Consider the following 26,774-nt stretch of genomic DNA (forward strand, 5'->3'; position numbering starts at 1 on the left):
TGAAAGTTATTTAAATTTGAATGCAGAGAATACTTTATTAACTGATTAGTTTTGATGACCAATTTTAAACTATAACTAACGTGGGAAACAGTGGGGGGCATTAAGGCTGAGCCATATATATATATAGACAAATCTGGATACTGATAATCTGTACATTTAACCTCTGCTTTTTCTTTATACATCTTTTATTCAGTGTCTGAAATTAATCAGAGAGAAAACCAAAAAACTGGCAACTATTTGAGTCTTTACTAGAATTAATTTTTGCATGGGTTTTTGAATGCAGTCTAAATCTCAGTGGAGATCAAACAGATTTTTTTAATCATGCTCCAAATCAAGTGTTCAAGTATAATTGAGAGTTTGTTGTTGTTGTTGTTACAGCTTTGTGCTGTATTTTCTCTTCCAAATTTTCTCTTCCAAAACCTAGCAGTTGTTCTCTCCTGTAGAGGTTAATCTATTTAAGGTGGTATTAAACTTGCTTAATGGTTGGGAAATCAATATAAATGAAGTGCCTGTGGTGTGTATCAGTTTTCCTGCTCTAAGCAACCCCTATCACTTAAGTGGACATATCTGCAATTTTGCAGGATTACACTGCAAAACCCAGAAAAAACTATTCTTGCACTGTGAACAGTGCCCCTACATGATGTGATAACTGTTTTCCATCTGTACAGCTCCCTTTTGTAAAGTTGGGCAACACATATGAAAGAAAGAGACATCAACTGTGTTCTGAAAGATATTTCAGTTCTTTAGTTCCAGTCACTGAAGGAAGAGGCAGAGGCAAGTTTGAATTATCCCAGAAAACTGAACAATTGGTTTTATTTGGTGTCTTCAAGATGCTTCACCTTCTGTGGGAGATGTAGGTGTTGTAGGAGAGACCATTTCAGGTTTTCGTGAAATTCTGTCCAATTCTGCCTGAACATCTGTTAAAACTGGCTTCTGACCTGCAAAGTAAATGTGTATCATTCAGTCATGTTTATGAAACATTTTGGGAAAGCCTATAGTATATTTACTTCTCAAATCAGACAAATCCTGAAAACTGTTACTGTACCCTTTGGGTGCAGAGTGAAGGCATAAGGCCAAAACTCAAAAGAAACAGAAAGGGAACAGTAGACAGAAAGTCATATCCTTCTATATTTCTGATTTCTCAAAGAAGCTTCCATAATTACGTATTAATAGTCAGCATATGAAGAGCTAAAGTATAAAATACAGGAAAGTCTATTATAGCTAGCAATTATGAATACTTTACACAATTTTCTACATCATATGTATTTTAAAGAATTCTGAATGTAAATCAGCAGTTTCACACAAACCAATGAAATCAGTTTTACATACTTGGTCAGCACAAACCTGACTCCACTGCTCATGGATGCACAGACCTGCAGATGGCAAATGCCTTTCTCTCCTCACGCACTTACCCTCTCCCTGACTTAGAATGGCACAAACATTTGTGCAGTCACACTCAGACCTGATCCAAGCTTAATTCACACCATTCTTCCCCCCAGCATTCTACTCCTAACTCTTACTCCCCTGTCTATGTTTCTGTCCTGCCATGTTCTATCACAAGAATGGAGGAGACAATATGGGAAAAGGCAGTGCAGAATATTAGTCTAAAGCCATGACAAGCATGCATATTATCTCAGATTGTAAAGGAAAATGCTGACACACATGTTCTATTAGCAGTGCCCCAGCATCCCTTCTGAAAATGCAAATTAACAGGAACTATCCACAAAGCTAATTTTTGCCAGATGTACTATGATGCTCTTCAAATAATTTAACAAAAGCTAATACTGTATCAGAATCAAAGCAGCTAATATTCCAACTAATAAGCAGAGGCATTTCCCATAGCTGCTGAGAGGAAAAGTAATTCTCAAATCCCAAACTACCATTTTATCCAATTTTCCAATTTGAAGAGTGCCATAAATAACCCTATACACAAGACAGCAAATACCGAGGAAGTTGAAGGGACCACATCTAAGCCAAACTTATTTGTTTTTATGGTAATTTCTTGAAAACCTCGTCCTTTGCAATGTTGAACTGGCTACACCCTAACCCTTCATCTGCTGTATATTAGGAAATTTCTGAGAACATTTTTGCTCCTTAGTAGTTTCATCCTTGAAGTTTCTGCCACAGCCCCGGACACAACACTTTTCTGCCTGGCATCACCCAAACCCACTGCTGGCCAGTCCCCACAGGATTTTTCAGTGGGTGCTCTCTGCACCTCATATCGCGTCAGCGGCATTCATTGGAACAGTCTCCATATGCCGTCCAAACCAGCACTGCTGACTCTGCCTGCAGCAGATTAGAAAGTACTTGTAAACTTTGCCCAGCCAGCTGAGCTCTGCATGTATGAAAGGGAAGTGCACACATGTAAAAAGGTTTTCAGGGTCAGTCTACACAAAACATTAGTGGGATGCGTTTTCTTTTCTCTTACTACATAAAAGTAAATGCTCATGTCCAGTACCAATGAAACACCAGCATTCTCACCTAAGCGCAGCATTACTAACCTCTGGGGAAGTGAGGAGGGAAGATGTCTGTATAGGTATGTTCTTAAATAATACAGAAACATGTTAATCTGAAATAGCAAGAAGCACCAGAGTAGTTTTGCGTCTAGCTTTAGAGCAGTCTCTATTAGACATTTTTATATTAATACTAATTATTAATCCATCATTAAAAAAAGCTATCAGCAGAAAATACGTAAGTATTTTTATAGGCAACGTAACTCCATCAAAGCCTTTATCACAGAGCTACATCACTAGCAAACGATAACATTATTTTAACACCGACTGTATTGTTAAAAAAATATAAAGTTGAAATCCAGTCCCAATATATCTGAATAATATTAGAAGTGGCTTATAGCATAAGCCATTTTATTTGGATGGTGGGGAACAAAGGAAAAAAAAGACTACCTCATGTGGACACAATTCATGCTTAAACGACTACATGAGAAGCTTTCCTTTGAGAACCATTAAAAAGGCAGTACTCAACTGCTGTCAAAACAAAAGCAAAAACCATACCCAGTAAAACATTCGGTTAAATATAGCAGTGTTCATATGTCTGATAAACTATTCTAAGAATGATCCACCACTTTCAATTTAGATTGAGTTGATCTTTTATCATTAATCATACCTGACTTTTTTGCTGATGATGGCAGGTTGCTGCCAGCACCTCCAGTGCCGCCTCCTCCTGGACTGCCACCAACACCACCAGGACCACCAGGGGAACCAGTTTTCTTGCTCAGGAGACTATTGAAGAAGTTAGCCAGGACTCCTTCGCTAGTAGCCCCAGCTACAAGGGGAGGGAGGAAAAAAAACCCCACAACACAAAATCAAAACAAAACAGATTTTCTAAGTAAATACTGATTTAGTGTGTTAATCGGTCTAAATAAGCATATTAAAGAAAGAGGCAAAGCAGCCACTTTACTTCCCCAACTGCATTTGCGCCCTCACAGAAAAGGTACCTTTCATATTGGGATCAATTTTTTTCGACCCAGTAGGGATAGGTGTAACACTGGCAACGTTTGATGTTACGGATCTATTTGGTGTTCTAGGAGATCCACCGGGAACTCTTGGAGAAGCATCCTATAAAAAAAAAAAAAAAGGAAAGCTGAACTGGTCAATCTTCCACAAAATTGAATCATGCAATATAAGATCACTGCTCCTAATTATTATTTTTTTTTTTTGTAATGTAATGTACTATCCTATGCAACTGAAATGACACAGGATTAGATTTTGCTGATTGTGTACCAGTTTTTTCACGCTCGTGTAAAATTCTTAAAAATATCAACTCTGGTGCAACTAAAGCACTTGTGAAGCTTTTTATTTTATCCCCATGAGAAACCTGAAAATCCATCTGTTACTCAGTACCGCCTGACTGTAGTGAAAACTGTACTGATTAGATCATAGAGGAACTACACTGAATTTCTTGGGAAGACCACACATACCACCAACACTGTGAAAAGGACTAAACACAGCTCAGGAGAGAAAAAAAAAAAGTATTCATTACTCCAAGGATAACAAGTAATGTTTGCAGTTCATCTAAAGAGGTAAAGCTATCTTTAAAAGATCACATGCTCCCCATTAAATTTGTGTTATTTTTACTTATTTTTATTTTAAACGTAGATCATAGTTTTCATTTGACCTTAATTTTATGCCAGTGTTAACATTCCTAGAGAGATAGTGCCAAATTTAGAATATAAAGCTTAAAGGCAATTCAGCCAACATAGTTTACTCCCTGGTGCACTCTTGGGACAGAAAGGAGAGCCAATTAACTGCTTAGATGCATTCTAACATATGAAAAGTAAAAGGCATGACATTTAGCCCTTGCCATCAATACAAGTTGTCACAATTAGCTGTGAAGTGTCACAATTTTAGAGCCGTATACAATGTAGACTGTAAATATTACGTAGTTTTTAAAAAATAGATCAAAGAGTATTCAATAGCGCAATTAAGCGACCCTCTAAAGACATGAAAGTGAGTAATTTTCACGTAATGATATTTAAAATTTTTATTACTAACCACTGGCCTTCCTGCAGCAGTAGGTGGTTGTTTCGCCAGCTGTGACTGCAAAAAACAAACAAATCCGTATACTGTTAGATATTGCAGTGACCAAGAACACAAACCCAAATTTGTATTGAGAATGTTGTTAAATGAAACACAGGCTGCTTGTTTCATAGACAAAGAGTTACCTGCTGCTTCATAAGAAACACTTGGTCATCTTCTGCTACAATTTCTTTTTCGTGAACAAACTGCAATACAAAAACATTACCATCATTTTGACTAAAAGTCAGTCAAATACCTTGGTGAGTATGACCAAGGTATTCAGTAATGCAATAAATGTGTAAAATGCTATGTTGACTGCAGACCACATTTTCTATATTTAAAACTGCTACCTCACGATTCCATTTAAGCTAAGTTAATGACACTTCTATTTCACTTCTAATTATCTCCTTTGACCTGGCAGGCACAAGTCTTTAGATGTACTTGTAGAAAGACTCATTAAAAAGTTCATTAAAGTGTTCCGTAAAAGAGGAATGAAGTAAACTGTTACAAGGCACACTCAGGGGTCTCAGGATCAGTAAGAAACATTCACAGACGCACACGCTCTGCGGCACGTTCACATCTCTAATAACTTGGAAGCCTCACATGGCTATTATTTTTATAGATAAGGATAGGAAAAGTAAGTCTTCAACTGCATTGCATTAGACTGGTATAGGAACTGGACAAAGACATCTTGGATCCCAGTTCTACGTATCAGATCACAGGCACTCTCCCTCCAAATAAGCTCACCACAAGAACTTTGCCAGAACAAGCACGGTAAATATCAAAGTTTGTAATCCAGGCCTGAAGTTTGAAAGCACGCAAAAAAACCTGTCAGATTTTCCTTGGACACTTAAAACACACTACTACATATGTCTTGATTTTTCCCCCTAAAGATTGAAGAAAGGATATAGTACTAGTTTTATCAGCTAAAATGAGTCACACTTGGAAATATGATCAGTCTCAAATTCTTAGCTTTGTTAAGAAAAGCTATAGAAATATTTGTCTCCAATAACTTCAGTACACATGGGGTCCGCTGCTACTATTTTGTTCAACAACCTTACACGTTTTCATGTAGTTTTCTCAAAGCCTTTTGTTAAATAGTATGAGAGAGAAAATATACTGAATATATGCAGAATCCATTTTCACGTTTTTTTCTTCTACACTGCCTCAAGCTTTGTTATTTTAAATACTCCCAAGAGAAACAGAAAGCATTATGAAGTTATCAGCAACAGAGCAAAATGGAGTGTTCTTAAAATACTAACTCAACCTGACCAACAGTTACACGACACTTACGAGTTTTTAATATATATTTGGGAATGAAAGCAAAACAGGTATATTTGTAGTCTTGAACAACGCCAACAGTGGCAGAAAAAAACAGCGTATGCTGGAGAAGAGCTATACAGAATGGAAATACATAATGATATTTTGCTAACTAAAGCACTTCAAACACAAAATTAAAAGATAAAATAAGAAAAAACTCCACATGGTTTATCACACTCATGATAAACTAGAATCAAAGTCTCAAAGAAAGAGAAACAGTCAAAAAACTGACAGGTGAATAAACAGATATGAAGTTGAATGTCAGACCATCTCAATTTACCTTTCTGACTGGTGGTTTTGTTATGATATCTTCAAAATTGTCTTCTGCTTTTAGTGTCTGAAAGTTCTCGTGCAATATTCCTATCTTCTTGTCATTATCCCAACCTGCAGGACTAGATGAAGGATTATTTGGCTTTAAATTCTATTGTTACATCAGGTTATTCTTGTATGCAAGCCTGAACTGTACAGACCTGAAAGCCAGGAAAGTATTCATAGCTCCCATTCTCCTGTGCAAGCCACTTACTGATTAGTACAACTAGTTAAGAGACTGGTTCATTGAATCACCATAACAGAAGAGCAAAATCTCTGGGTTTAACACTTTTCTTTGGGGCAGCGAGCATTTATGATCGCAATCTACTGGCATTCACCAAAGTCCAACTCATAAGAATGTTAAATGGGACTTGAAAAAGCATAAACAAAAAAGCTCTGAATGCTGTCTTAACAGTCTGGCACAAATACAGTTTGTAGTCATATACACGTAATAATGCAGATAACTTACATAAATACTGCGTCTTTTTCCACAACAACAGCTGGAACATTGAAAGGAAATCCATACAACTTCTGGACTATATATTTATACACTAAATCAATGTTTTTGTTCTCCTTTACTGAAGTGTAAATAAGTGCTGCACCATCTGAATAAACTTGTTAAAGAAAACTCAGTTTAGTGGCTAGTAAGAGATACTCAAGTAACCTTTAAACTAACAGAAAGGGGTCAACTACTTTGTAGAATTTAGAGGGGGAATACAAACAGGTCAAATGATGGCCAACACTTATTTTTTTACATAATCTCTTTAGTAATTTAAATCTTACTTTCTTCATTCCTTTTATGCCAGCTCAGCTACTGCTTTTAGAGAAAGTACAGGCTCTTCTCATTTTCAAAGCTCACAATACCAGCAGTTTCACTATGATGCCTTAAACTGCCTTCTGCTTTTAGTGAACAAAAATTTTCATGCCACATCCTTGTATCTTGTCATTATCCCATCCTGCGACACAGACACTACAGCATTAACACTAGTAGCTTCTAAAATGCCAAGATCTTCTGCTTCCCCATCTGGGTTTTTAAATTAGGGGAGCAAGTTCTTACATTATACAGTGCCTGCTTTTGACCAAAAAGGCGGCAAATGAGTTGTGCTATATATCAGTTACTAAAAGACCAAGGGAGCGCACAGTATTTCAGCATGGTTCAGTATCCAATTAAAGCAGCTTACACACAGAATTAATAAAGCAACCAGGGAAGTTTTGAGTAATTTTTACTTTGGGATTATAAAAATGCCAACCCCCTAATTTACTTCTACATGCATGCAATTCAAAATTCTAGATGAAAGTTATATAATGGGGTCCCAGTCCCATGCCGTGAAGTTTAGAATAGAATTCCAAGTCATATATGGCATATACAATCACAGAGACTAATTGCTACTAGTATTTTGTATTGTTCCTCCATCGGCAAGACTTACTACAATTGCCCATAACTCCATTTTGAAAAATTGGAAGCCCTTTGAAGGAAGTGCCATCTTGGTACTCAACTATGGTCTCAGGTTCTTGAATTCATTCTTTTCATCTGTTAATTGTGGTCCCTCCAATAGCATTTAAACTTCCCTTTACCACAGCACAAGCTATGATGACACAACGTAGGTACACTGCTGGCCTTTAAATCTAGATCTCAGCACATCTAGCTGACTAAACAGTATTTTATATGCTTCTTTTTAAAAAAGTTAAGTTTAAAAATAGTAATAGCGCAGCAACAGCTTGTGTGCATTGTCTCTGTACCAACACAGAAGCCAGTGGATCTTGCCTACAGCAATTCATACTTCTTTCCTTCCCTCATCACCTCATCCCGTGGAATTACTGAACACTGAAGAGACTGCATATTTGGGTGAAAAAGAATAACATGCGTTTACATGTATCTGAAGCAAGATCATACTTTAAATGAATTATCTTGTTATTTTAAGGAGCTTGCCAGCTAAGATGTGCTAATATGCAAACTGACCCCTATATATGGAAATGAAGGCAAGTAAAGAAATTCATGGTAAGGGGATATACTAGACTCTTGCAGCTCTGTAAAACAAAAGAAAAAAACAAGAAAAAAAACCAGACAAGTTTAATTCAGCATTGCCTGTAGGGGTAGCTGAAGCAGACTGCCAGTTACAGTAAAGGAGATGCATCCTACTTCGGCACAGATGCAAATATTCTTCTAAGCTTATCATAATTAATGCAAAGATTTAATTGAATCATTATCATCTTTATGACACGTTAAAGGATATATTGTAAGCAGAACCGTCTGATATGTGACTGAATGAAGTCAAAGTGTTCATCTCTGTAGTCATGCTCTTTTTCCAGAACGCTGATGGCATCACACTGTCAAAATAAACACAAAATTAATATACTGCTTTCACGTATGTGTTGAAATAGCAGTGCTGCTACACATCCAGTTCACAACTGGGCAACAGGGATGGAGTAGGGTGGGCGGGACAGAAAAAAAAAACCAAAAAGGCTGCTAAGATAGTTTAGAAGCATAATTGCTATGTATAGAATCATAGAATATACTGTGGTCAGCACTAACTTGGAGTTAAAGCGATTGCCATTTTTCACTCATTCCCCCCTGCCAGTGCAATAATTCAGTCTCTATTGAAGACTGACCCGCTGAATGACACCACCATTTTCTACCCCCTTTTTTTTTTGTTTTGGGTTGGGTTTTTTTTGTTTACACACTGTGATATTACAAGACACTGTTTTTTGTCCAGTTACTAACTAGCCCTTTGCAAATGGAGGCAAAAGCAAGAAATGTGGAAGCAGAAAAAAAGGGGGAAGGGGAAGAGGGAGGGAGAAGAATAACAGAGACCTAGCAGACGAGAAAAAAAGGTGCTTTTCAAATAAGAGAGTTAGCCTTCCAGTGAAAGAACAGCATATGCATCAGAAGGTTTAGTCTTTCACTGTAGGCTAGCAGAGGCTGCAGATGCAGTATGCTTAACGCCAGTGAGAACTGAAGAGCCAGGGTGGGGGGGTGGGGAAGTCAAAACCAAAAAAACAGCCACAAGAGAACCACATCGTTTTTTCTTTAGACTAGGAATATGGCTACATACCTACAGAAACCAAGACAGATCACATAAACACCCTAAGAACTGAGGAAAATTAATAGAACAGCACTTTTCTAACTAGAACCCTTAAATATATTTATCTTCAGAAGAAATACCAGCTATAATAAAAAACCATGCTAAAACACTAGTCGCAGAATAAGGACGACTGTGGAGATCAAGGGAATTCTAGCTGCTTACTGACTAGCTCACTTTTATGAGCTAAACCAGGTCTAAGGTTTTCCTCAATTCCTTGAAAACCGATACAACTAAAGGAAAAACTAACCCCATAATAACGTGCAGTGAGGGCTTCCAGAAGATAACCAGCTTTGACATTAAACATTTTAAAAGAATTCTTATTCAAGGTATTCAGAATGACTTAATAACCATGTGCTTCCCACCCCAAATCCACAATTGACAGAGTTGCTTAAATAAAATATGCAAAAAACCTAAAATGTGAAACAAACCTTTGTACAAACTACTACTACTGGAATGCCTAAGTTACATGTTAGTGTATCTGCACCCAGGGGTAAAATCACACTGTCATCTTTGTCTTCCTGTAATGAAGTATTTCTTCTCTGTGGAGAAGCTGGAAAATCCTCGCCTGGTTCTATATACTCCTGGAAGTCTCTTACCACTGAAAGTAAAAAAAGTTATAAGATCAGCTACTTCATTATTTCAACAATGATTTCCACTGTCATTGATCTCTACCACTGTTGATTGTATAGTACTTCTGCTTCTTTATGTTGAAAAAAATTCAGCATACACAGTTAAGCGCTGACTACTTGTTTGCTTTACAGACCACAAGAGAGAACTAGCGAGTCTGAGACCCGCTTGATCAGCGGCTGCAAGGACATGCCCAGATAAAACTGTCCATAAGGACAACATAAAACCAGTTTTATTTTCTCACCGTGGAACCATGGGCAGTTGCTATTAACTATTATTGTTCAGTATGTTTCCTAAAGGACATAAGTTTCCTTGCATTCTTCTTGGCAAAATTAGTGGAACAGTTTGTTAGAACAGAATTAAGCCTTATACACATTGCTTAGCTGCTACCATATAACAAGATTTACCTAAGAACCCTTTGCCCACACTTCTCTCTGTACGGTGCATCTACAGTAGTAATAAACAAAAACAATAGACTACACAAACATTAGGTATTAACTAGCTTTATAATTAGTTTATAGCATATTAAATATTTGGTATGCTTTTACAATAGATCAGATAACTACTTTAAGATTTAGCAAGGAGGGTAAGTCAGAATCTAACAAGAATTAGAAAAAAGATAAAGTTATACTTGTGAGTCTCGTCAGGTTCCGATGCATACACCCAAGCCTCTAATTACATGGTCACTTACTACTCTTAAGTCAGGGATGCGATATTAGGGATAAAATGTCTGTACCTTTCACATCACACAGCAGAACAGGATTCTACCAAACCCCACCACTAATGACTTTTCCATGAATAGCACATTCTGATTCAGCCAAAAAAAATAATCAAGCAGCAAAAATTCAGCTGCATCACACACACTTGCCACTAACTACTCCAGTACCTTCTCACTGCTTTGTCCTGATTTATGTTGATCCACCACTACCTTCACTAAACTGACTGAAGAAAATACCTAGAAAACCATTAGTTTAATTAAAAGAGGAAGACTTATTTCAACACTCTAGAGACAAAAAAAAAAAAAAAAAAAAAAAGGTATTAGGCCAAGTTTATTCAACTTTTCTACCGATCCAGGAGTTCACAGTAACAAGCAGCACATGCACAGATTATCATCTCTACTTGAACAGTCAACTTGGGCTCTTACTCAGGGAATGCTGCTACTTCAGTCTGGTCTAAGAGCTTCCAAGAGCCTCCCAAACTGACTGTGTTTTAAACCCAGAGGTTTCACCAAGATATGCCAGCCACTCAAGGGAGTCTTTCCTTCACAGCATCCTGTCTGTTCTGGGATAACTGGATGCTAAAATAAAAATCACACTACTTCAGTACTAGAAGTCCTCAATGGATTCCTAGAATTCCCACGTATGATCACTACATACTAAACTTTATACAAGTACAGCAAACAATAAAAAGAAGGACTGATGTAGTATATCACAGCTCAAATACAATCTCAGGTGTCCCTTAGAGACATAATTAAAGTGACCAGGCCACAAGGCCTCATTAGACACAGATGAACTCAGTAACAGAAGAGCTATTCCAACCCTTCACACACAGCTGCTACGTCCCCTAATGCCTCCGGTTTTAGTCCTCACAGGGTCCATCTTTGAGCGGTTATGTTGCTAAAACTGGAAGACAAACACAGCAGCACACCTCCAGAGAGCTACACATGCAAACCCTCAGGAGATTTCAGTCCTGTTAGCAAGTTAAGTCAGCTCACAGGAGCCTCTCAGGAACACTGAGCCTGCCACAAGAATAAAGTAGGACCATGTAGCCAGGAGTCTGGCAAGCAAGATTCCTCGCTCCTCCTTTTGGCAGCATCAAGCTGCTGCCTGCCTAGCAATTCATGTGGCCACATCACAGGAGGTTCAAAACAAAACCAGCTTCCAGTCATGTCTGAACTGTGTCCAGGGCTTCTGTTATACCCAACATGCAGACGTCCAATTATTACAGATATTGGTGAAGATGATAAAAGAATATGAGAGCAGACAAGGCTTTTAATAAGTAGCTTTTTTTGACTCAATCACTTGAATTTTCTGGATTTTGTAGAGTTTTCCTGTTCTGTTCACTTAGTCAATGAAGAGGCAAAACCATGAGCTACACATTCTTGATATCAGAGATACTACATCCTTAATACTTTCACCCAGTAAAATCTTAAGCTGAAACTGTTGGTGTGTGTTTAATACACACGTACTAACACTACTCCCCTAAAACAACACCAAACCAAAAAACAGATCCAAAAGAGCTGAGCTCCTCCCTCCTAAACAAGTTCTTGCTATGGAACACGGGATACTCAAGGATGATGCTTCCTTCAGAAGAACCCCTCTCAAAAGAATAAACAAAACAACCAACACCCCTCCCCACAGAGTACCTACAACTGTCACCTTATGGGATACTTCACCACAACACAGCTACAACCCCCGTTTCTGAAAAAACTATTCAGCAGTCTGGCAGTTGTTGGTTGCTTAAGAATGCAACAGTTCCAGAGAGCAACTTCAGACTTGGAAACAAAGTTTAATCATGCTATTTGACGTTACCACACAGTTTTCTCAAATGCTCTTCCTTGTAGTAATTCACTGAGAAATGAATGGGAAGGACTCATGTTCTAGTATCCCAAAGGAAATACAATGGTTGCCCAAAAGTAATTGGGAGCTATAACGTTAGTGAGTTCAGTCAGATCGCTTAAGGAATCCTGCAAAATCTTTGTGTTCTGCACGTTTAAAACTAAAAGGACAAGACACTGACAGAGCTGTATCATATCCATACCAAACATATAGCTGCATTAGTGTCAATAATAATTATGATAAAGCTCTTCACCTAGGAAGAGCCCAGACATTACCATGCTGTCATGAATCCTCTCAACATTTAACACTTTTGGTAGGCAGGGAACAGGCCACAGACTCTCTAGACTGACTAATTACAGGAACAGTTAAGCTGATGTAGTGACTTGCCTTTAAAATAAATAAAATAAGAAACTGAAAGCTAAGAAGTTTTTTTGCTTGGACAATCTTACCTATAAAAATCTGCAAGAAGCAAGACTGTAAATTCAGCTGTGTTCATTCTGGTATTTTTTTTTCCTAAATTAAGGTATTTCTGTTAGAAAGAAACACAAGTTTTGTTTCATACAGCTACTTGAGACTTATCTGAAGCTTGACTTACTTGATAACTCCTAGTTTTAAGTAACATTTCCAAAGAATGAAAAAGACCGCAATGGTGAGATCAAATGGTGCAGGAAGCATTACGTGTATTTGGTTTAAATGGATTCCTACGCATTTGTGGAATACTCACACTTTTGCTCCATTTCTTTCATTTCTTCAGGAGGTATTTTTAACTTGTCAATATGTTCTCTTACAACACTTGCCCATTTTTGTAAAGAATCCAGTGCAGTCCAAGGCCTAGACATGTCTACTACCAACATAATTAGAGTGTCCTTTAGAGAGCTTGCCTCCATTGCAAATTTAAGAAGACCTTTGTGATAGAGATCACCATCCAAAATCCATACATTACATCTTGTTTGGTCTACAAAAAAAGGAAGAAGATTTTATGAGACTTACTTGAAACAGTTCACTACATAACTGCTATTAAATCTTCTTCAGACATGTAAAATACAAGGCAGAAAGCAGATGACATATTTTAACACTCAATCATACAAGTACATAACACAAACTGCAGCTCGAGGAGACAAGCCCCTCCTCTTCCAAACCCTGATGTTTAATGGCTGACAACTAAAGATCTGAAATACATTATCTGAAAGTGAGAATCCAGAGAGAGCATTCAACACTTCCGAAATTGACATTCACAATTTTAGAGAGGGAAAATATTTTCTTCAAGATGCAACTTAGAAAGAGGGAATTAGGTGAATTCAGCCATCCCTTCTCAGCTTTTGGGTTCAAGGCTTAGCTCTCAAGGACTGCCACCTCCCCTTCCAAACGCTGATGTGATATGCCTGTAACTCTTAAAGCCCAGAATGTACCTTGGCCCTTCAGAAAGCTGGAGCAGAACTGCAAGTTTTTAATGACTTGGGTGGACTTAATCGACAAGAAAGTTATTCTTCAGATTTGCAAAGGGGCAATCACCATACAAACAGACCATGCCACTGTTTTTTTCCCCAAAAAACACCATAATCCAATATTCAGAGGCACTTCCGCAGTAAATGAAGAGCTGTTGATGCAAAATTAGATAGCTTAATATAAATTACATTTTGCATTCCAGTAAGTTTTTATTACTTGTTACAGAAGTTCTGAGGAAAACATTTAGATCAAACTATCAATCCTCTTAAGCCTGGTCAAGTCATCTTTGAGACCAACAGCCATACATGGAAGTCAGGAAAGCAGATGATTTTAGAAAAAAAAAAAAGGGGGGGGGGGGGGGGGGAGGGCCAATTTCTTCTGGTTCTCCTTCTATCTGTATTTGTTTTTATAGCATAGACAAGAGTTCCCATTTTTCCCCAGAGCTCCCAGTATGTCCTTATTCACACCCCACTCCCTTTAAGTGTTGCCTCTAGATAATTCATCACACCTCTACAGTACCTGGTCATACTCCTTCCCTTGTCTCCCCATATATAAGCATCAGTTACTGATTCCATAACTGCAGGTATTTGGGGTCTGGATCTTAAAACATCTTTTTAACATTCTAGCCATAAGCCAACTCAAACCAGTTGAAACGCAGCTTCTATTTTACTTCTCCTTCCTCCAATTTTTGGGTTGTTGGTGGGGTTTTTTGTTGTTTTTAAAACCTCCTTTAGTACTGTGCACATTTTCCTGCCTAGGCACCTTTTCCTCTAGGCCTGAGGAATGCACATCCGTTCAGAATGTTGCAGCTAAGACTATTTCCCTGGTCTTTTCTTTTCAGCCTTTTCTTTTGACTGGTTCTTCTCCTCCTCTGCTACTTAAGTGGTCATTCACAATACCTACTGAAGGAATTACACAGAGAAATTTTCTTATGATACAGATCACCCATGGCCTAAGATGGACTCCTGCAAATTACAAAGAAAAATATCCCACTGTCATTCCAAATATCACACTACTGAACCACTGCTTTCAAATTGGTTTAAGGTACTATCAGAAATACAAACTTACCATCTCGATCTTCATCATGCACATTTAAATACAAATACTCCATTCCTCTTCCTTTTTTGTACTCCTCTATTCCTTGGATTTTTCCTATTAAGCTAGTTTTACCTGCTCCATCTTCACCTGGAGAGACAGAAGTTAGATACTGCTCAATCTTTTATCACAGTTACATACTAAAAAACACCTGGGGCAAGAAGGAATCCATATACTAACAGGGTGACTGACCTCATTACAGTTTTGAAACATAGGGGGCTTTACCCAACTCACCCATCTGTTCAAAGTGCATGCTTCGGCTTCAAATCTTATTTCTAATTATTGATAAATGCAACTTAGTTGAACTCTACTCAAGTACAGTTCAAGTCACAGTAAGCTCATCTTACAATCAGAAGAATAAAATTTAGAACACTCATACCAAACAGCACACAACAACAGCTGAGTAAGGCAAATCTGTTTCCTTAGTTTTTACGGTTTTGTTTCTTTGAACCTTCTCTCTATTACCTGTCTAAAGAAACCTTTGAAAGAGGTGACAAACAGTAAGCCCGCTACCTTACAGTATATATGTATTTGGGTACACACAGTGACAAGCCTGCAATCCAGATCCATGCACTCCTGCTCTCTCCACTCCAAAGGGAGCTTGGATAACCAGTGAACCTTAGAGCATAAGCACAGTGTAAACACCTCAACTATTGCCAGAGACAATTCTCGAAAAAATTCTGTTTCTAGCCGTATGTCCCAGAGCTGGAAAACTGCAGTTTTTCCAGTTTGAAAGAGGAACCAAGCTGAATTTTGGCACAAAGTGGGCTTTGGCACCGATTTGGTAGTACAATAGGTACATAACAGTTAGACATTAGGAAATTCTTGGAACTCGCTTCACAGGTTATAAAATTGAGATTAAAACCAGGTTCCTAAGAAGTACCTTATCTGTTTTGTGCTAAACTTTTTTTTTCCCCAAAGTCTCTCCTACACAGAGAGAGTATAAACACTTGCTTTCAACTACGTAACAAAGAGAAAAGCTCAAGGACAGTAATTTTCACTGCTAAACATAATGAAGTTTTCCCTTTAAAAGGGAACTGACCGACATCTTACAGACAATATTATGGCTACATTAAAAAAACTACAGATATAACCACAGAGAAGAGCAGAAAAATCATACTTTGATAGACTGATTTTGGATTTACTCAGTATATCATTCCCGAGATTACTGCATGAAGCCTTAAATTTAGAATTCAACTTTATTCTCAGATTTCACTAATAGTCTAGAAGCTACCAGAAAGCATAAGACTGTTTACTCTAAGTAGCCCAGCGAATTTTTCCCAATGGAATGAAAAGGCTTTTTTTTAGTAAGTCAAAAAAAAAAGGCGGGGGGGACGGGGAGAGAAATACAAGTTCAGAACTGAAGTTTAAAGGTCTCCTTAAGTATAGAGAAGTGAAAAATGATGTCATTTTAACTTTTTCAACATTTAAGAGTTTGTTTGCTATTTCCTTAGCTATATTAAATCAAGACGCGCCTAAGAAAAAAATCATAGCTTGTTTTAAACATTAGAAAGCACAGCTATCTGCTATTCATACATCAAGCTTTTCCTCTTGTGAGAATATTCTTTTAAATAAAAATTCTACCCAAGAAGCGAAGAGTTCAAGCTTTGTCACCAGAGATTAATTACAATTCCTCCTCTGCCCTCACTCCAGTACTTATCCAGGCTTCTTAATAGTCTCCCCAGTTACTTGTAGATGACAAATTTCAGAGCTGCTGCACTGACATGTTATGCTGCTGAAGATGCTATTACTTTTGCCAACAGTTTCTGTGATTCATTCTGTTATTTTACCCTCTTCAATAGGCAGCTTCAATTAATTTGTGCCAGCAGAAGTCTCAAAAGGTAGGAGAAAACAACATTTGGTATGCCTTTTAAAGAGTGGATGCACTTTACGGCTTTCTTAGTTTCTCAGAACAGTTGACTTCCAGCTAGGTGCTCTTGTGTACTAGTTTGTTTCACCTAAGTGGCAATAAAGATTACAACTTGTTTGCATTGGGAAAATTTACTATCTCCTGCAAAGTACATCTACCAGTACTTAACAAAAGTGGCTGTAACTTAAGTGTAAGGAATACCTGTGGTTATGAGAAGTTCTAAAAATGACAAAAGATACACTTAAGCAGTCTAAACTAAAACATACTTATGCAAATGCTAGTATCTGTGCAACTTTATTGTTCAAAAGTGCATGCTAAACAATATAGGCAAGCTTGAAATATATGTCCCACAAGCCCCTTGTTTATCATGGCTGTGTTGTGTCACTTCCTCCCCACCCCCGTATTTCCAAATTCTTGAAAATCTGAAGTTCAGTACTGTTAAGTTTAGTGTTTTATGGCAAAATAAGAGCTGGAATTTTATTTTATCTTCTTAAGTTTTCCAGTAATTACATTCAAACCCTACACAGAAAAAACTTTATCAGTATAGCATAAGACAAGTTGATTTGATTTAAAATTAGTACCTTTGGACACACATGCACACACAGTAGTCATTTCAGCTTTCTGTCACAGAATTACATTCAATCTGTTCTGCAAAGAAGATTCTCTACTCCCTTCTCCTCAGCAAATAACCACCCATCTCAAAACACCAAGATCAGGTAGGTGGATCACTGACATACATAATTGTATTATACAAGTTACTGCATGCAAAGAGTAGTGCTCATCATTCACTAGAACACCAGAATGATGCATCAATTAAGTTTGAAGGGACTGATACTCCTTTAATTACTCAGGTAAATGAAGAGAATAGTACAGTTTGCAGATGATATAAGAGAAACTAAAAGATCTGGGGAGAAAAGGGTTAGAAGCAATACTGATAAGTGGTCCAAACAAGTTAGCAATGCACAAACCAACTAGTCTACAAATAGGACGACTCACTTGCAAGGGTGCAAGGTAGCTGCCTGGCTGAATGTGCCCTATTCCACAGGAGATCCAGAGTTTTCAATCGTTTTAAATCAAATTAGAGTCAATGTTATGGAAGAAGAAGTCAGAAAGTAAAACCAGGACCATTATATGTGACATAATGTCTTCCTTCTTTGTGCCCACACAGTTCATCATAAAAAGTTAGGAAAAGATGGCCTGGGCCAAGAGCACGTGCTAAGACTGAGGTTCAATTTACCTCTACTTTCTGGTTTTAGCATTGTTGCCTATCTTTTAGAATTGTGACAGCTGCAAATGTAGTTTTATCCTAGTTGTTAATTATCTTTTTCCAACCTAAAGCCTTCAATATAAAACACCTGAAAAGTCAACATACTTCAAATGTGTTGAGTTATGCTGGGAAAGAGCAGCAGTATAATTTTGCTTTGTAGTTACTCGCCAACAAGAACATAAGAATACAAATCAAGCTTAAACCAGTGCTTATCTAGAACTCCTGAATAGTTATTACAAATCTCATTAGCAAATTAATTTTAAGTGCACGCAATGCTAGCTTTTAAGACTTCTCAATACTCAAACATTTCATTGTAATACCTTTAGTATGTATAGAAGCTTCTCTTCACGAGGACGGGGGGAAACATTTGTGAGGAAATTGAAGTCTGTAAGGTATTTTAGGTTTGATAGAGAATGTACAGCTTAGTAATGCAATTAGCATTAAGTACTACCAGGGACATATATAAAAGTACATATGCCTAAATTTTTTTTTTCCTCAGTAAGAATACATATATATACACGCATTATATGGCATTTGAAATTACAAACTGTAAGACATTTAAGCATATTTTGTTGTTTCTGGATATCTCTGAAGTATTTGAAAAAGTAATGCTGCTAGTTTCAGACAAAAGGGAAATGTCATATTCCTCAGATCCATTGCACATTAGTATTATGAAATATTTTTTTTTAAACTGCTATGGAAGCAATACATAAAACAGAACCTCAGGCACCTTCCTCCTCTTCCCTCCAAAATATTGAGATGGAAAATCCTTTAGCTTCTTCATTTCTGACTGTGTGATAATCAAATTAACAAGTGACATCTATAGGTAAGCTCACAGAGCAAAACATTTCCAATACACAATTTCAAGGTACAATAAAAATCAGGTAGATTGCTGCAAATTTAAGATTTTTGCATCCTGCTTTTGCAAACAACATGAAAGGTCCTCCTTTTCCAGAGTAAATCCTAAAGAACTAAAATTCTCCATTACATCAAACTGCACCTACACATATTAATACTACAGTGAGGAAACAGAAGTGGTGCTACTAGCAAGCAGTGGTATACATCAAAGCTGAACACACGTAAAAGAGGGACAACAGATTTAATTTTGCAGAAGAGTCAGGCTAGGAAGCAGTTGAAACAAAGCCAAACCAATCTACTTACGCACAGTATTTCACCATCTTGTTAACAAAATGGTAAGTCTTATACTCAACTGAAGTAAAACCATTTCATTTTTATCGCCACACTGCTACACTTCACTCCTCTGCTGAGCTCAATTTTGGGTTTGTGCTCCTCAAAGCTTCTCTGTCCAAGGTGCTACTCTGTCTACAGAGTTTGATGACATCCTTCTTGTTGCTGCCCTCAAAGAGATAAAAAGCCATAATATAAAACCCAGCCCAGCCTCTTCCCTTCTCACTACTTCAAGCAAGAAAAGCATGCTTATTGAGCAGAAAATGGAGTATCACTAAATGTTCTGCTAAAATACAAAATTTAGCAGAGCAGTCACCCATAAATGGGAAGGATGGGCAACGAGGTGACTAAATTGCCATCTGTGAATGCAGGCAAGCAGGCACTTATCTATAAACTACTACTTAAACTGTTCAACCATAAACTACCACGTTAGAGAGAACTTGGGTTCTCTATTACAGAACTTCTCTGAAGTGACAAGTAAACATTTTAAAATTAATATTTACTATTCATGGTATTTCCACATTTCTTTCAGTTTAGAAAATGAAATCGGAAGTAGATTTTCACTTTTCTTAAAACAAGACATTTCTTACTTCTGAAAGAAGTCTGTATGTGGAAGAGCAATCTACATGTTACCTCCAGAACAGACAGGACTTGTGACTTTGTTTAAATTGTTTCTCCACTGTAAAGTGCCATGTATGTTTAAAATATGGCAAGGCAAAGAAGCAAGAAGTGAATGGGATTTTTTGTGTGTGTCATCAGCATTGTTGCTGCCTCACTTCCATCCAGGCTTCTGATATTATTATTTTTTTTCAACAGTTCTTCAAGAAGCCCTGGATGCACTTTACTGTGTATAATATATAATCCTACTGGTTCCTTGACGGAGATTTTTTGTTTGCTTTTCAAAACCATCAATTAAAACACAGCTTCGTATCGGAATTATACAACTCATCTCTAAAACACATGTTCAAGCAAGGCCGAGCAAAACTAGAGACAACAGTCCTAATGAACCCCTTCCACACACACCCCACACCCCCAGAGGCGTATTTTTGTGAACTAGCTTTATACTTTTTACAAAACAAAAGACAGATTCTGGGTAGAAGAATGCACAACATCAAGTATTCTAACATAAAATACTAAATACTTTTGTTAATAGAAAACCCCCACCTCACTTAAATATGCTAGAACAAAGTTACCAAACAGGGCACAGATGCCTTCCCAGAATCACAGAGCAATCTCTGTTCCACAGTGTGTGGAATGTCTGAATTGTAATACAGTGGAATGGAGACATAGCAGTCTTCCTCCTACTAGAACTAAGTGCACATGTACTATCACTATTTTCAAGATAAAGTATTTCTCACAAGCTAATAACTGCCTTTTCCACAGCCACATATCAGTGAAAAGACTTGTTTACACATACTAATTGAAGAATGCCTTTTGCAGAACAAGACCAAAATAATCAGTATAAGCCAAACTTAGTTTGCTTTCAGAGAACTGAAGAACAAAATTAATTATGCTGATGAGATCCTTCTCCAGGATCCCTCAAAACAACATGGAAGTTCACAATAAGTAGGCCATACCAAGTCTTCAAATAACTTGCCAGTAAATTACGATTTACTCATTGGACAAAAAACTCCTGAGTTTGTTTTACTTGACCAGATAAGTCTTTCTCCTCACATACACTGTATTTGGTATCTTTGTGGCAGTGAAAAATTAAATAACTTCTGAGGAGCACCTCAACTGCACTTCTGCATTACAGCATGATAGAAAGCAGATTGCAGACAAACTGTTTCAGCATGCCTTTTGTCAAGTCCTGCACCGCAAGAATACACAGCCTGACTGTGGAAACAGGTACAGCAGTAATACTGTTACTTATGCTTGGAGAAAGCCAATTAGAGAAAGCCAATATTGCAGAGAATTCTATAGTGAACATGAATGGCATACATCTCTAATGCAAGCCTTCTCCTTTAACACAGCAGTAAGTCATCTAGTATATTTTACCCAGGTTCACTACCAAAATAGAATAATCCCGTATTACTATCAAATGGACATCTTTCTCAGTACTCCTGCCACTAACCTGCCTGAAAAACACAGAAGCACAACTCCATTCACTTTCCTCACTTTTGGAGCCATTTCCAAGACAGATCCAGTAATCAGCAGTACCTCTGCCAAAGCAGAGATAAGATAAATTAAATGCAATTCAAGAATTTCAGAACTTCCTGTGCTGTTCTAAATAAGTTTTACTGCATCCATGTGATTCCAGCTTTTTGGAAAGGTATTACAGCAGGAAGGACACTACAAAGAAGTTCTAAAAAAAACATAGCTGCAAACAAGCAGTTAGAACTTTATCTAGGTCAATGTCCCACCCCACCAAAACAACTGACACTTCAGAAGTATAACTCTACTGATTGAAACAAAACTTTGCTACCTTCAAAAGTCTTTCCCAGCCTGTAAAAGGTGAAAAAGTTGCAAGGAGAGGAGGAAAAGAAGCTACCAGACTTAACTTCAGCAGCATTAGAGAATCAAGAAACATCTGAGATGAACAACATTAACAGTATCAACAAGCAGTATTTCGTCAATTGTAATGATGAAGTGATCACAGCAAAACTTTCAGCTATTTGAATAGGAAAAAATAAAGTGGAAGAATAATTTTTATAGTGTTGAGTACAAATTTAAGTAAGCACATTTTATATTTTATATACTCTCATGACAATTTGCTGTATCAGAACTTAATTTTGAAGTTCACTATATTCCATGGGTCCACTAAAAGGAAGTAGCAAGCTAAAACTGCTCTGCAAGATGTACCATTTTCTACGGTAACAGCCACTCCCAATACACGTACACACAGAAAAGTGTACCTGTAAATTAGCTGTACACTGTGGAAACTTCTTCTCAAGCATCCTGACAGCCACTGGACAGAAGCAGAGCTCACAAATTCAAACAAACAGGCCTAGCCCTGAAAAGTGAGATGTCTGGGGTAAAGAGAAAATGTGGACATAAGGCAGCTGTACACTCACAGTCCACTAAACTCAAAGCCTTTATCATCAAGTGGGGTAAAATGCATAAAGAAAACCAAATGCTACTGATTCAGTAGAAGCATTAAGTGTGCAATACACACTTGGAGCGAGGTGCCCATGTGTCACCAGATGGTTTGGCATTGTTAGAACTGCAGGCAAAGGATCTACTATGCTTCAGAGACAGAAGAATGTATGAAATATGAAGCCAGATAGAAAGCAACTATTCAGTTCACTTGCAAGCTTGAGGCCTGTTTTCTTGTGCATCCTGGAATGATTGTGAACATTACTGCTTTAATGAATGCTGCTGTTTATTGGATAAATGATTAGTTTAAGTCTCCGAATCCAAGCCTTCACACATTCTAAACCACTATGAATTCCCTCTGTAACCTGCAATGGTGACTTCTTAGCTGCTCCCTCTATTCCACTATGCTGGTTCAAATATAATTACATTGGGAAGGGAATGAACAACAGAGCTCCCAGTTAAAAGCATCAGTTGTCTCACCATACTCGACAAACAGCATCTCCTCTGATCAGCTACCTTTATTACACAAGTAAGTAGAAGAGACAGTCCAGGAGAGGGGGAGAAACAAACAAACAAAAACAACAAAAAAAAAAAGCCAACAACACGCTCCTTTGGCTATCTGCAAAAAGTAGCTAGAAACGTTACCAAGAGGACTTAATATCCTTAAGAAAGCAGGGACATCCTTCATTTTCTGCTGGTCCGGTTCTCTAAATGAGATATCTATGGTCACTATGACAGAGCTACCTAGGAATCAGCACATACTGCCTTACAGAAAAGTTTAGGAAAGCTTACATTTTTATTATTTGTTTATACAAGAACAGAAAAATGCTTTTATGCTACATGTGGTGCCAATCAAAATTTGAAGTCTTCACAGAAAAATAGTTACTGGAGAAAAAAAAATGTCCGTAAGTGAAACAGCTTTGGAGAAGTAAAGCTCTACATTCATTAATTATTATTTAATTCTTTTGGGGGCTGATTTTGAGCAGAGAATTACCAGTATGATATATTAACCTTCAATTCACAAAACTATGTGCCATATCTAGAGATTAACATTTGGCATTCCAGTTTCCTTTAGTTATTTCTGTGATTGTCTTGAACTGCTTTCCAGGTTCTTAAAACTGAGATGTTAGCATAGGTGAAAATAAATACTGAAATAGCAGAATTAGCATGCCAGACACAGCCAGGTTCCCGAAACAGCTAGGCATACAAATATATGCAATGTTTGAAAAATATAAATGCTGTAGGCAAGTTAGAAAACTTGTCCTAGCAAACAAAAGAACACTAAGTGGTGGGTTTTACCATGGGTGGTTGGTTGGTTGTTTTTTTTTTTTAGAGGGAGGTGGTGGTGGTGTCGTCAGCGGATTATTTTTTTTAATGCAGTTTTGTATTGAAAATAAGCATTCATTTGTCACTTTATATCATGTTTCAGCTAGGAAGTTTTAACCAATATAATTGTTTATACTGCAAATATTTGCCTACCACAAAATGAGTGAAAACCATCAAGACCCTGGTCAGCTTTACAACTCCCTCTTTAAGTCTTCAAAGAAGTATGAAACTGACAATAGTCATGGCAAGACCTGATCTGTATTAACAACAGAAGCAAGTACAAAACTAGTTAAAGAAATAAAGCTTAAAAATAGAGGAAATATGAGATAACGGAGAAACTGGAAACACACTGCTCAAGAATCTGTAGAGACAGAACTTTACAGACATCATCCAATACAGAATAGAGAAGACCTCTCCTTTTCCTGTACTTGTGTGCTTCAGAAGGAGCATCACGACTTAGAAGTGAGCAGCAAAGTGTAATGCATGGATTAGATATTCTCAAAGAACATGGCCATGGTCCTCAATGGCCAGCCCTCAGATCTGATCCTCTTTTCCCTAAACGCATGCCAAACTTTCTTTTTCCTTGGACCATGGCCTTGTAGAAAACACAATTCCTAAGAAAGAACTAGGATTTCTTCTACAAATCTGCACATCTTAAAATATGCATCAGTCAAAAAAGAGAAGTGTTACGTTACGTCATTATATAAGCTCTACATAAACAGGTAAAAGAGAAAATTTCTATACAACAAATTAAACATCACAAACTAAATGAGCATTTGGAAGCATTCTGTCATGCTCTCTCTAGTTCCGAAGAAAGCAGTCTTCAGTTACTGAATACTAAGGATTGCCTGGCTATGAAGGGAGGAAAAACAAGAGCGTAGTCTTCCTGACAAGGACCACAGCTTGACCAAGAATCTTCCAGCTTCAACAAGGATAGCTGTCCAATTTAATTTTAAAGTATCACATTAGAAGCTGTCAATCATTATGAAATCTTTCTTTAATATCAACAGAACTTCCAGTCTCAATATCCTACTTAATTACATAACACAAAAAGCAACAAACTAAAGAGCAGGAAGCCTTTTAAAAGGTTCACTAGACCATCCCATCATCTTTGCAGTTTTCTCCTTCATAGTTAGTCACCACTCCGCTTATCAAAACAGGAAAACAAGGGTCACAGTGATTGCTTTAGGACTATGGAGGAAAAACAACAAGCTGAAAAACCTCAAGAAAGGCCAAACCATAAGTCTACATAGAAACACAGTGTGCACAGAGTCCACATGAATATCTTTACTGGGTTTTAACCACGTTTCCAAATACTAACCCACAGATCCTTCTGGGGACTGGTAGGTTGTCAAAGGGGGGAAGAAGCAGCTAGTTAACAAATCCATCTGCTTAGACTCATTAAGATTTGTCTACTAGTAATTGTATTTAATAGTCTCTCAGCCAACCCCCCCTACCACTAATAATAGCAGCAATATGTAGACACACACACACTTGAGCACACCCATTTCTCCCCCTCCCACATGAAGTTTTAAATTTTGCTCGACGTATCGTTGTCCTTCTTTGCCTCAACACCACGTAATAGCTGGGTCTCTCACTAACGCCCTGTCAAAGTTCCATTCCGTAACTCCTGACCCTTGCCAGCCGCAAGGTTGGACTAATGCACTGGGTGGAGATAACACAAGGGAAGGCGGCAGCAGCAGCGCAGGATGCCGCGCTGCCCGTGGCACGGCTGCTGACAAGCGCGGTGCGTGTGGGCAGGCCGCAGCCGCAGCCCCAGCCCGCAGCCTACCCCGCCCTCCGGCCCGCAGGGCGCAGCCTCCGCGATGCCGCTCGGGCCACGGAAGCGATTTTCGAGTTCGTAAGACGCACAGCCCGTAAGGACCAGCAAGGCACGAACGCAGGAGGCTTCGGCAAAGGCTGAAGGACCCGCCCCCGCCCCGAAGTCAGCACTCACCGGGGAGAATGACAATGAAAACCACTCCTGCACGCCACCTCTACCTGAGGGACTAGGGTGGGGGGAAGAGAGTACGGGTATTATGGCGAGGTACCTAACGGTGAGGGGGATACCTACAGCATCTCCAGATATCGGATATACAGAACGGAGCCAAACCACGCAAGGGAAGACGCGAGAGTCAGGCCAGCCCCACGCCACCATCCACACGCGCGCCCGCGCCCGCCCCGGCACTACGCGGGGGAAGCTCCGGGCGCGCAGGGGAGGGTCCGGCGGCGCGCCCGGGTGCGGCGGGCAGGGTCGGGATGCTCTCCTCACCCAGCAGGAGGACGTTCTTCCCCGAAGGCAGCTTAGAGCGGGAGCGCGTGGACACCTCGCTGAGGATGCAGGACCTGGCGCGGAGAAACGACAGCGCTTAGGGGGGGCGGGGGCTCCCGCTCAACCCCGGCCCCCCACCCCCCACCCCCACTACGGCGGGGGAGCGCACGGGGGCAGGGCGGGAGTCCCACCGCCAAGAGGAGCGCTCCCCTCCCCCCCCGCTGGCTGACCGCGAGGGACCGAAGGCCAGGAAGGGGGGATTAGCCAGCCCTCCCGCCCCTCACCCCCCTGCAAGGCGAGGTAGCCGCTGCGAGGGCGGTAACGGCCAGCGAGCCCGGCTCCCCGGCCGCGGGGCGGGCCGTTACCAGAGGTTCTGCCCATCGTCCTCATCGCCGCCTGCCCGCAGCTCCACATTGTTGTTGGTCGTGGCCGTAGCGGCGGGCGAAGAAGGAAAACCAGCAGCCGAACCGAGCCCAGAAGAAGAGGAGCCGAAAGAACCGGCTCTCCCCGCCGCCGCCATCTTCACTGCCTCCGCCCTGCCCCGCCGCCTCCCCGAGACACGGCGCGGGCGGCGGCGCGGCGGCGGCTGGCAGGAACCCGGATGTTGGGAGGCCGGGGGGGCGGGGCCCGGGGCGGGGGCGCGCGGCGGGGGCTGCCGGTGTCCCGCGCGCGGGCGAGTCCCCTCAGCGGTGCCGCGGAGGGCGCCGCGCTCGCTCGCCCAGCCGCCTGCCCGCCCGCCCGCCGGGGGTGGCCCGGCGCTCCCGCCCGCTGCTCAAAGCTTTGTCAGCCGCCCCGGGAGAGGAGCGGGAGGCCGTGAGCGGGGGAGCAAGTGCCCTTCCGTT

The 26,774-nt window shown here is 39.5% G+C and overlaps 1 protein-coding gene across 1 annotated transcript; it reads right to left on the bottom strand.

Annotated features, from left to right (window-relative positions):
* DYNC1LI1 (dynein cytoplasmic 1 light intermediate chain 1) lies at nucleotides 1-26,549 on the bottom strand. The gene is made up of 13 exons (XM_056335037.1): nucleotides 26,298-26,549; nucleotides 25,933-26,006; nucleotides 14,947-15,063; nucleotides 13,157-13,387; nucleotides 9,676-9,845; nucleotides 8,397-8,492; nucleotides 6,634-6,767; nucleotides 6,136-6,247; nucleotides 4,682-4,741; nucleotides 4,512-4,556; nucleotides 3,455-3,575; nucleotides 3,124-3,282; nucleotides 1-938 (listed from the first exon to the last, which is right to left on the bottom strand). The coding sequence occupies exons 1-13, from the start codon at nucleotides 26,450-26,452 to the stop codon at nucleotides 826-828; spliced, it is 1,587 nt and encodes a 528-aa protein (XP_056191012.1). The 5' UTR covers nucleotides 26,453-26,549; the 3' UTR covers nucleotides 1-825.
* Nucleotides 26,550-26,774: the final 225 nt, after the last annotated feature.

Source organism: Falco biarmicus, chromosome 4 (genome assembly GCF_023638135.1).
Source record: "Falco biarmicus isolate bFalBia1 chromosome 4, bFalBia1.pri, whole genome shotgun sequence".
Classification (NCBI taxonomy): Eukaryota; Metazoa; Chordata; class Aves; order Falconiformes; family Falconidae; genus Falco; species Falco biarmicus.

Bases quoted from the DNA above. Each gene is read 5' to 3' on its own strand.
- DYNC1LI1 (XM_056335037.1), bottom strand. From the start codon at position 26,452: ATGGCGGCGGCGGGGAGAGCCGGTTCTTTCGGCTCCTCTTCTTCTGGG. The intron at 15,064-25,932 runs GTGAGGAGAGCA...CTGTCTCTCCAG, and splicing joins GAAGAACGTCCTCCTGCTGG to GTGAAGATGGAGCAGGTAAA. The intron at 3,576-4,511 runs GTTAGTAATAAA...TTTTTTTTATAG, and splicing joins CTGCTGCAGGAAGGCCAGTG to GATGCTTCTCCAAGAGTTCC.